We start from the raw sequence: 12025 nt of genomic DNA, 5'->3' as shown, positions 1-12025 counted from the left end.
TAGGAAATGATTGTGAGACATACAAAAATATTTTGGGAAAATTTGGAGAAAAGAGCAAAGCTAATAATAATGGCAAATATCTGTTGGATTTCTGCTCAGGACATGGACTGGTCATTACTAACACCATGTTCCAACATAAAAATGTGCACGCATTCACATGGAGAGAAGAGGCAGGAAATAATAAAAGTGTCATTGACTATATTATTGTTGATAGTGATGTTTTTCTCTCTGATGCAGGACACTAGAGTGTACAGAGAATTTGAAATTGGGAGTGATCACTATTTAGTCTTGAGCAGGATAAAATTGAATTTCATATTGAAAAGAAGAACATTTAAGAAAGTTTTAAAACAAATAAAAGTTGGGCAGCTCTCAGATGTGAACTGTAGACTAAAATATACAAACATTATTCAAGAAAAAATGAAAGAGTTTGAGAACAGGAATCAAACCTTTGAGATTCAGTGGCAAGCTCTGAAGAAAACATAGATTGATTCTGCTAGAGAGGCATGTGGTGATGTTGTCTGTAAGGATAGAAAAATCAGAACTCTATGGTGGACAAAGGAAGTTAAAGAGGCAATGAAGGAAAAGAAGAAAACATATCAAAAGTTACTGGTAAATAAGTCAGCTTGTGCTCTTAGAGAATATAGAGACAAATGTAAGAAAGCTAAACACTGTGTAAAAGTAGCTAAACAATAGTCATGGGAAGACTTTGGCAAGAATATAGAAAATAAATATCAAGAAGGTGGCAAGATATTCTGGAGGTTGTTGAAGAAACTCAGAAATGGAGAAAGAGTGCTGTAAAAGGAATTATAGATGACAAAGGTGATATGAAAACTGGAGAAAAAGAAATCCTGAAGTATGGAGTAATTACTTCGAAAAATTGCTAAATGAAACTAGCAGTGATGACAGCACAGTGATAAAAAAAAAAAAAACACTGACCAGGCATGCAATCAGGAATACATATCCATGCTTGAAGTAGAAAAAGCAATCAAAAGTCTGAAATGTGGAAAGGCAGCTGGAGTAGATGATATTAGACCAGAAATGCTCAAGTATGGAGGTATAAAAGTTTTACATTGGCTACACTGCATAGTTCAGAGGGCCTGGACAGAAGGACAAATTCCAGATGATTGGAGTAGAGCTCTCATGGTACTCATATATAAAAAGGGAAATAAAATTGATTGTGAGAATGACATAGGTATTTCTCTACTGAGTGTTCCTGGTAAGATTTATGCCAGTATACTTGAGAAACAGTAGAGAAGGATTGTGGAAGGGAAGCTTGGTGGGGAACAAGCTGGACTCAGGCCAGATAGAGGTTGTCAGGATCAGATATTCACTTTACAACAAATAGTTGAAAAGTCATGGGAATATAACAAAGATCTGTATTTAAGTTTTGTAGATCTGGAAAAAGCATATGACAAGGTGCCAAGAGAGAAGCTTTTCAAAACACTACAGTTGTATGCTGTCAGTGGATCATTATATCAAGCAATACTTGGTCTTTATTTAAGTTGTAAGTTAGCAGTTAGAATTGAAGGAAGTACAGGGTGATGTTAAAGAATGTTAAATCTGGTGTCAGACAAGGATGTACATTATCACCTCTGTTATTCACTATTCTATATGGATGAAAGAAAAGTGGTATTAAACTTGATATCAAAATTTGAGATGTTAATGTCAGCTCTTGCTTTATGCAGATGATGTTATAGTTCTAAATAAATCCGCTACAAGCCTGCAAGATTCCCTGACTAAATTGAATAACTGTTGTGATAGATATGGTATGAAGGTCAGCAATAACAAGACAAAGATAATGAAAATAGAAGCATTGAAAATATCAGCTGTTGCAAATGGAGAACCTGTAGAACAAGTAAAACATTTCTGCTACTTAGGCACGATTTTTAGTGAAGATGGTAAATTAATTATGGATAAATTAATTTACTGAATAAATTTATATGGAATAAGAGAGAAATTAGTCAAAACACTAAATTAGCATTATGCAAGACACTGTTCAAACCAATTTTAATTTATGGATCTGAGAGCTGGGTCAGAAGTAAAACACTTGGCCAAAGACTAGAGGCCGTAGATATGAGAGTCCTGAGAAAAATTAGGGACATGAACAGATGGCATCAATGGCAATATCATATTAAAAAATATTAGGAAAGAACTTGACATCGTCAGCATCCAGGAATGCGTTAGCAGAGCTATTCTCAGGTAGTATGGTTACTTAAACAGAATGGGTGAAGAAAGATGAGCCAAACAAGTGTTCTCTGCCAGGTTGGCAGAAAAACGACCCAGAGGAAGACCAAGATATAGGTGGATTGATACGGTAAAAAGTGCCTTTGAAGATAGATATATAAATATAAGATCTGACAGTGTTGTAGCTTTGACAGGTAACAGATTGATTTGGCAGAAAATTGTAGGTAGGAAGTTAGTAATGATGTAAATTTTTCATGTAGTACTATAATATCCTGTAAACCCCTTGAAGCTAAATGTCAGGAATTTGTTGATGATGATGATATTTGGAGATGGTCATGGTTGCTAAGAGCATAGTCTAATTTGGAGACTTATAATTGTTACTTTAAGTAGTTGTAATTGATGACAAGTTCTACAGTTCAATTTGGTCCAACTGACTCCAACAATTTGAACTTGCAGCCTGTCTGCATGGGTTTGAATCCTGCCATGGATATGATTGTTTGTGATTTTCTTTAGGTGAGAGATGAATTTCATTGCCCAGTGTGAGACCACCCCCTGCTTATTGGAGCCCTAAAGTGGCTTGAAAAACTTCTGTGTTTGGTCATGAGTAGGGTTTCTGGACTATGTAAAAAATTGATTACAGAATACAAAATATATATATTTTATAATGATAATAGAAAAAAAAAACTTTTAGTCCACCCATAGTACTAAATGTAATATAGGTTTTGCAAATAACCTTTAATGGGAGGGAGCAACATTTAAATAAAAATAAAAAAAACTGGGTCAACCAGGCTGGCAAATTTGACCTTGCTTAATTGAACTAGAAAATCTTGGCTAACATGCTTTAATGTTAGTTATAAATAATGTATAGTTGAGTATTTTATTATTGACAGTAATTGGTATGTTTAGTTTTAAATCCTTCTGAATATCTGTTTGCGCATCCTAGGGTTAGATGGCAAAATTTATGATTACTTTCATGGTGTGGATGATTTAGAGAAAAGGAGAGTTGCATTTGTAGGTGATCCTGCCGAACGTATCAAAGAAGATTATCTACGAATACTAAGATATTTCCGGTAAGTTCACTTTTTTAATACTTATTTCTGCACAAAATAATCTATTAAAAGGAGAAAGGTTTATGGAAAGAACCTGAAGTTATTTTTATTGATTGGTTTTCTAAAATGAAAAATTTGCTTTACGATTAAAGACATTAATGAAACCATAGAAATGAATAACTAACTGATCTAATTTAGAATCATAGTAAACCACTTTTTTTTGAGAAACCACTTAGTTTCTCCAAACTCTTTTGATGGTATTTTTCCAAATGCTGGTAGCAAAAACAAGGTCTTCTTATATAGGTGGCTGAATTCATACTATGGAGATGTTTATTGATTGAGAGATTTCCAGAAAGCCTAGAGGCAGATTGCTTATGGATTTCTCAGTTCTTGCTGGAAGAATTAAAGTAAGAGCAAATTGGTAACTTGTTGGTGAAGGATTGTATTTCTTTCAAGTATAAGTTGAATATGGGCTGATTTACAAGCCATAAGATAAATACCAATGAATAGTGTTTAGACAACATTCTTCTGATCTTTCTGGTAATATAGAAAACTGTAAGTTTGGAATGGTAGGACATTTAATGATCATCAGTACAAGAATTTGAGGAAAAGTAAGTAAACAAAAGCTTTGTGCGTATTAATGCATCAGTGCAAAGCTTGGAAGCTGGAAGATGATGCAAGTTTTTTTTGCTTTTGACCCTTACAAAATCATTTCTAGAATAGGTTTATAATTTGCTTTATAAAAGGCATTGCAATTTTGAGTTTTGTATAAAAGGAAGATTCCAAGGAAGCCAATTGCTATATATAAATTTTTTTTTTTTTTGTGAACAATATTAACATATTTCTTGGAAAACAAAGCTTGTAGATATGAAATGAGAAATTAATGGAATGGAGAAAGAAGAATATTGAGATATATACAACCAACTCTCACTGTAACAAATCCTGTTATAACAAACTATTAAACTCTGTAGTTGCATAAGCTCAATGCCATTTTTAAAGTTCATAACAATGCTATCCACTAAAAAATCCTTTAATCTCTGTAAGTTTGCTATAACTAGTCAGTTGTAGGATTGTTTGAATCAGAAGATGAAATATGATAACCCAGTCAAGAAAAATAAGTATACAAATCACACTTATCCCACTTGGCATTTTTCTAATGCCAGACGGTGTGATTGTATGTACTGCACATCTTTTTTTTTTTATGGAAGAAATGCACTTGATCATAATTGGAACTGCCCAGAATTTTATGCATACACAAAAAAAAAAAAAAAAAAAAAAAAAAAAAAAAAGCTTAACTGCTTCAGTTGATCATTGAGAAGGTGAATATTGCATGACACTTTGACTTTATATGCAGATTTGTTTACAAGGTAGAACTGAAATACCAAATGGGGAAAATAAAAATCTAGATCCAAGGAAAATTTCCAGCTAAAATTTGAAATAAAACGTGACTTTTTTTATTTTATTTATTTTTTTTTTTTTTCATTCAACATCTTAAATCTTTGGTTATTTTAAAATTGCATTCCTGAAATGAGTTTAATGGTGACCAGCTTGTTAACCACTATTTGGACCACTCTCTATGTCCAACATATGAGAAAATACTGCATTTAAGAGAAACCTGTGAGTGCTGCCATTATCACTTGTATCTGGAGTGTAATGAAAAGAAAAATTCATTTGCAATATATAATTTTCAATATTTGATTTCCTGCAGGTTTTTTGGTAGAATATCTGTTGAACCAGATTCTCATGAAGAAACTAATTTGACGGCAATTAGAGAAAATATGGGTGGGTTAAAAAGTAAGTATGCTTTCAAGTTTTTGCTATATTAAAAGCTGTGTATTTATGTTTTAGCTAACATATGATAAAGGCATTTCAAATGAAATATATTTCTAAATTTCGTTTGTTTTTTGCTTATATGTGTTTAGATAGAATTTGTTATACTAATCTCATCATAGTTCAATTTTGATGTTTCAACCCCAAAACGGCCATAAAACATCTGCCAGTAGGCAGCTTATCATGGAGGCATTATTGCCTCCTTACTTTTATTGGTAGTTGTTGTTTTATGATCATCTCAAATTCTTGAAAGACTAATAAGAAATGTGAATGTAGCAGATTATAACTGTTTGCACCACAGGTAGTCCAAAATTGTTGGGATTTGTTTAAATTGCTTTTGTTTGTTTTTGGAAGTAAAATGATATGAAGATATGAATTATTTAATGTCTAAATAATTTGTTGAATAAGTATCCTATTATCTCATTTGAGAATTTTATAAATTTGAATATAGATCTATTGTATTCAGAAACATATGGGTGGAAAGGCAGAGTGCTATGAACAAAGCAATGTATTTGACTTGTCAAAAGTTTAACAGTGAAGGCCTTTTATAAAAACTTAAGATTTTATGATAGCATCAAATCTTCAGCCCTTATCTTACGTGTGTAGAGGCTTAAGTGCTGTGAGGACATCATGTTGGAGGCTTAATGGATTTTTTACAACACTCAAAAAGAATTAAAATAGAATTTAATACTTCCTATATTTCGTCCTAGTCACTGGGACATCTACGGGGATTACAAAAACAATTAATGTAACATATACACAAATAACAAACAATACTAAGCCCAACCACGTGGGTGACACTAAAGTCCTATCTAGGTAGAGCGCCCTCTAAGGGCAGTAGTAGGTGGCCTAGAATGTAAGAAAAGTCTCTCTTTCTTGAATTTGCTGTGGTGGAGCATGGTGGTTTTCTTCCATGATACCCTGTGGGTGGTGTCCAAAACATGGTCAGCCAAGACTGAATGGCCATAGTTGTGTTTGAAGATGTAAGACTTGCGTTCCTCTAGACGGATGGATGCTGATCTGCCTGTCTGTCCAAAGTACGCCAGCTTACAGGAACAGGGTACTTTGTAAACTCCAGGCAGAGAGAGAGGGGGGAGCTGATCTTTCGTAGAACGGATAAGGGTAGCAAGTTTGCGGTGGGGCTTATATGCTGTGTGTAGGTTGTACTGTTTTAGTATCTTGGCTATTTTTTCGGATGTGCCACGGATGTAGGGTGTGGTGATGGCATTTTTAAAATCTTGTTGACGAGAAGGACGGGGAATTGGGGAGGAGTTGATTTTTTTTTGATACTGTGATCGCTGTAGCCATTGGAGAAGAAAGTGCTATGTATGTGGTTAAGCTCAATAGTGAGGACGGTTCCACTGGAACAAAGATTGTGGGCTCTCTTGGTAAGAGTTTTAATAATGCCATATTGTTGAGAGGGGTGGTGGTGGGAGAGTTTGTGAATGTATCTGCCTGTGTGTGTGGGTTTTCTGTATACGGTGAAGGTAAGTGTATCATTAGGCAGGTGTGTGACTAAGGTGTCTAGGAAGGGAAAACAATTGTTCTTTTCCTTTTCCATAGTGAACTGGATTCTTGGATGTAGACTATTGAGATGACTGAGGAAGGAGTCTAACGTGTCTGGGCCATGAGGCCAAATAGAGAACACATCATCTACATATCTTAGCCAGATAGGTTTGAGTGGGGCTGAGTCTATGGCTCATTTTTCAAAATCTTCCATATAGAAATTGGCAAGGGGGGGTGAGAGGGGGGAACCCATGGCAGTTCCCTCTATCTGCTTGTAGATTTTTTTTGTTCCAAGAGAAATACCCAGAGTTAATGGCAAAGGAAAAGAGATCTAAGATGTCAGAGGGTCTTATTCAAGGTTAAATTTTCTGTGAGGGCTTTAAAATGGGTCGAGTTTTTTATATAGGAAGGGGACCTTCCGGTGAGGGGGATCAGAGAGTTGGCCAGCTGTTTAGATAGTCTATAGCAAGGTGCATTGGTATCTACTATAGGCCTGAGTGGGGAATTGGGTTTGTGGATTTTTGGTAAACCGTATATTTGGGGGGGAGGGGAGGGCGTAAAGGTTTAAGTTTTTTCGTGACATCAGGGGGGGCAGGAAGATACTTTTTTGAGTAAGATTTTTAGTTAACTTGTGTTTTTGTGGGGTCGTGTTCTAGCGGGATGTAGGTAGCGTGATCGCGGAGGATAATGTTCATTTTACGATTGTATTCACTGGTATTAAGAACGACTGTGGCATTACCCTTATCTGCTCTGGTGATGACAATACTTTTTTCTTTACCTAGTTTCAGGAGAGCCATGCGTTGGGCATATGATAAATTACTTTTTGGCAGCGAAGAATGCGCGAGGATGTTGGCTACGTCAAGTCTGATGTTGTTAGCTATCTCCGACGGTAAGCAACCGATTCCACGTTCGATGTTCACCATTACGTCAAGCACCGGCACTTCCTTCGGAGCGACGGCAAAATTACGGCCGAGGCAAAGGGCGCTGACAGCATCGTCGTTGAAAATAGAGATAGTAATAAACATTACTGTAAGTAATAAACTCCAGACAGTAATAAAAGAGGTTTATTACTGTCTGGAGCGGTTGAATTTGTGGTTGTGGTTTGTTTTTCACAAGGTTGCTATATTTCTTGATTTTTTTATTTTTTGGAATTCTCTCTGTGCGGAAGTTTCCGAAATGCCAGAGAGAATTGACGAAAGTTCAGGGTTAAGAACGGTGGAGAGCTCTGAATGTACACGACCCCACAAAAACACAAGTTAAGAAACTAAAAATCTTACTCAAAAAAGTATCTTCCTGCCCCCTGACGTCACGAAAAAACTTAAACCTTTCCGCTCCCGTCCCCCCCCGAATATACGGTTTACCAAAAATCCACAAACCCAATTCCCCACTCAGGCCTATAGTAGATACCACCAATGCACCTTGCTATAGACTATCTAAACAGCTGACCAACTCTCTGATCCCCCTCACCGGAAGGTCCCCTTCCTATATAAAAAACTCGACCCACTTTAAGGCCCTCACAAAAAATTTAACCTTGAATAAGACAGACATATTGGTAAGCTTTGATATCTCCTCTTTGTTTGCCAATATTCCCTTAATTGACACATTATCTCACTTAGAAAACGTTTTTCCCTCTGACATCTTAGATCTCTTTTCCTTTGCCATTAACTCTGGGTATTTCTCTTGGAACAAAAAAATCTACATGCAGATAGAGAGAACTGCCATGGGTTCCCCCCCTCTCACCCCTCCCCTGCCAATTTCTATATGGAAGATTTTGAAAAAACAAGCCATAGACTTAGCTCCACTCAAACCTTCTATCTGGCTAAGATATGTAGATGATGTGTTCTCTATTTGGCCTCATGGCCCAGACACGTTAGACTCCTTCCTCAGTCATCTCAATAGTCTACATCCAAGAATCCAGTTCACTATGGAAAAGGAAAAGAACAATTGTTTTCCCTTCCTAGACACCTTAGTCACACGCCTGCCTAATGATACACTTACCTTCACCGTATACAGAAAACCCACACACACAGGCAGATACATTCACAAACTCTCCCACCACCACCCCTCTCAACAATATGGCATTATTAAAACTCTTACCAAGAGAGCCCACAATCTTTGTTCCAGTGGAACTGCCCTCACTACTGAGCTTAACCACATACATAGCACTTTCCTCTCCAATGGCTACAGCGATCACAGTATCAAAAAAAAAATCAACTCCTCCCCCATTCCCCGTCCTTATCGTCAACAAGATTTTAAAAATGCCATCACCACACCCTACATCCGTGGCACATCCGAAAAAATAGCCAAGATACTAAAACAGTACAACCTACACACAGCATATAAGCCCCACCGCAAACTTGCTACCCTTATCCGTTCTACGAAAGATCAGCTACCCCCTCTCTCTCTGCCTGGAGTTTACAAAGTACCCTGTTCCTGTAAGCTGGCGTACTTTGGACAGGCAGGCAGATCAGCATCCATCCGTCTAGAGGAACGCAAGTCTTACATCTTCAAACACAACTATGGCCATTCAGTCTTGGCTGACCATGTTTTGGACACCACCCACAGGGTATCATGGAAGAAAACCACCATGCTCCACCACAGCAAATTCAAGAAAGAGAGACTTTTCTTAGAAGCAGCAGCAGCTCTCAAAAACCAACCAAATCTCAATAAATACGGTTGCATTAAGCTTCCGAAGATTTGGGAAACACTCATCACCAGAGTTCCCACCTTACATTCTAGGCCACCTACTACTGCCCTTAGAGGGCGCTCTACCTAGATAGGACTTTAGTGTCACCCACGTGGTTGGGCTTAGTATTGTTTGTTATTTGTGTATATGTTACATTAATTGTTTTTGTAATCCCCATAGATGTCCTAGTGACTAGGACGAAATATAGGAAGTATTAAATTCTATTTTAATTCTTTTTGAGTGTTGTAAAAAAATCCATTAAGCCTCCAACATGAAGCCCTTATCTTAATCCACTACTCAAACTGCTATTGAAGTTTGGCAAGCTCAACAAAAGCATTTAATGTTCTGCCCTAATCAACAGTGTAGAGAACTAAAGTCCTTTTGATAAATTTAATGAAATGAATTGTTATCCACTCTGCAAATCAGATCTGCTTCAACCCATGTACACCTCCATTAAAGGTGTTGCACTTGGTTCACCCCCGATGGGGAGAAGGCAGTAAAGTCCCACAATTTTTAGGGGGCCCAAGCATAGGTTTTTTCCCTCACTTCAGAGGGCCTGGTAAGTTCTTTTTCCTGGACCCAGCGTTGGCTGTCAATGCTTCTGCATGGATTAAGAAATTGATTCATGAACAAGATCAATATTATGCATTTAGAATCTTCAGTTGTAATTTTTTAAGCATTTAAAATGTCAAAATGCAGAATATTTGAATTCTTTTATGTATCATAGCATCATTACTATCATCAAATTCCTGAAATGTATCCTCAAGATACATTTCAGGATATGATAGTACTACAAGAAAAATTTACATAATTACTAAATTCCTATCTACAATTTTTCTTCAAATCAATCTGTTACCTGTCAAGATTTCAACATTGTCAAATCTTATATTTCTATCTTCTAAGGCATTTTTTACCACATCAATCTGCATATATCTTGGTCTTCCTCTGTGTCTTTTTCCTACCAACCTGGCAGAGAACACTTGTTTTGCTAATCTTTCCTCTCACATTCTGTTCAAGTGACCATACCACCTGAGATTTAGTCTGCTAACACATTCCTGGATATTAACGATGTCAAGTTCTTTCCTGATATCCTCATTTTTAATATATTGCCATCTGTTCACGCCACTAATCTTTCTCAGACTCGTATCTTGGTCTCTAGTCTTTGGTCAAGTGTTTTACTTCTAAGTTGTCAGATCTATAAGTTAAAATTGGTTTGAACACTGTCTTGTATATAGCTAATTTAGTGTTCTGACTAATTTCTCTCTTATTCCATATAAATTTATTCAGTTGACTTCCTACCATACCAGCTTTGTTGATTCTGTTGTCCCTTTCCATATTTAATTTACCATCTTCACTAAAAATTGTGCCTAAGTTTTTTTTTTCTTGAATAATGTTTGTGTATTTTAGTCTACAGTTCACATCTGAATGCTGCTCAACTTTAATTTGCTTTTTTGGCAGTATGTGATAGAATTCAAGTGTTAGTAAATTTTGTTCAAATATTTTAATGTGAAATAAATTGAATCTGAGTAATTAGACTAAGCTAACTCTTCATAATCAACTTTTTGTCTTCCTACAGGTATCTCAGGAGAAAGAATCTGGGTAGAGTTAAAGAAGATATGCGTGGGTAATCATTGTAAACATGTTATACTCAGAATGCTTGATTTAGGAATGGCACCTTTTCTTGGTAACTATTTACTGTATAATATAACTAATTTCATCAGGCACAGAATTGTAGAACAATACAAAAAAAAAAAAAAAATACAAGATTTTTTGCATAATGAGTTAAATACTATAGTAGCAGTGTCTTTTTTTTGTCTAATGAGTCTAAACTAATTTTAACAGAAAAATTAGTAACTACTTTGATTCCTGACTATAATGTAGTCTGCGTGGGGTGGCATGCAATTCTATCATGTTGCTCCCTTAGTAAAATATTCCCTTCTCTCTCTTGAGTTTTTCCTTTTAAATTTTGAGCTAAATCACAAATTAGCCTTGCACACAGCTCTGTATCCCAGGATATCACATATTTCAACATCAAATTATCCTAATAATTCATTAAACTTATTAAGAAATTGAGTCTTTACACACGTTATAGCCAATTAAAAATCTTTAATTTACAGATAAAACAAATACTGTATATACAACACAAAATAAATACAGCTTAACTATGCAAACGTTAATACATGCATCAGATCACAACTTCATAATAATAATAAACAAAATGCCTCAATCTACACAACTTCCTTTCAATTACATAAAGGAATAGTTATTAGTCTATAGACAGAAATTCTGAGATTTCAGTCTTTTGCTTCCAACAAACTTATATTCCTTCTTGTGAATTCACACAAGAGAAAGATTAACACAAACTGCTTTTTATTTGATAGCAACATAAGGCAACTCTTTCATCTCAAATCAAGAAACACTTTCATCTAAGATGCTTCAATAAACTCGATTCACTTTCTGAGAGTATCAGTAAGCTCCATTAAAGAAAAATAACTAAAGCCCCGACAATAATTTCAATAACTTACGATTGAGAATCCTAAAAATTAAACTTTACTAGGTCCATTTCTATATGAGCTAGAGAACAATAAAATTCATTTTGGTTTTAACTGAAATAAATTCTACATGGATTAATGACTGCTAAAAACTTCATTTATCTCTCTTAAAGAATATCTACTGTCTTCCATTTCTAAATTTTTTTCTAGTTTCTGTTCAGTCTTCATATATTGAAGACAAACTCAACAATTTTCCTCTTGCTGTGTTCTGTTTGCAT

The 12025-nt window shown here is 35.7% G+C and overlaps 1 protein-coding gene across 3 annotated transcripts in view; it reads left to right on the top strand.

Annotated features, from left to right (window-relative positions):
- Positions 1-12025, top strand: part of LOC150102236 (CCA tRNA nucleotidyltransferase 1, mitochondrial-like) — a 63669-nt gene that overhangs the window by 34665 nt on the left and 16979 nt on the right. For all 3 annotated transcript variants that reach the window (XM_090398695.1, XM_090398694.1, XM_090398696.1), the window contains exons 4-6: positions 3128-3254; positions 4942-5027; positions 10832-10939. In XM_090398695.1, the coding sequence (XP_090254821.1) occupies positions 3128-3254; positions 4942-5027; positions 10832-10939 (321 nt within the window). The remainder of the gene's footprint in view (positions 1-3127; positions 3255-4941; positions 5028-10831; positions 10940-12025) is intronic.

Source organism: Typopeltis vanoorti, chromosome 10 (genome assembly GCF_054136105.1).
Source record: "Typopeltis vanoorti isolate ZY-2024b chromosome 10, IOZ_Tvanoo_1.0, whole genome shotgun sequence".
In the NCBI taxonomy this organism is placed as follows: domain Eukaryota; kingdom Metazoa; phylum Arthropoda; class Arachnida; order Uropygi; family Thelyphonidae; genus Typopeltis; species Typopeltis vanoorti.
Note: the sequence above shows the minus strand (reverse complement) of the source record. Positions and strands in the feature narration are given on the sequence as shown.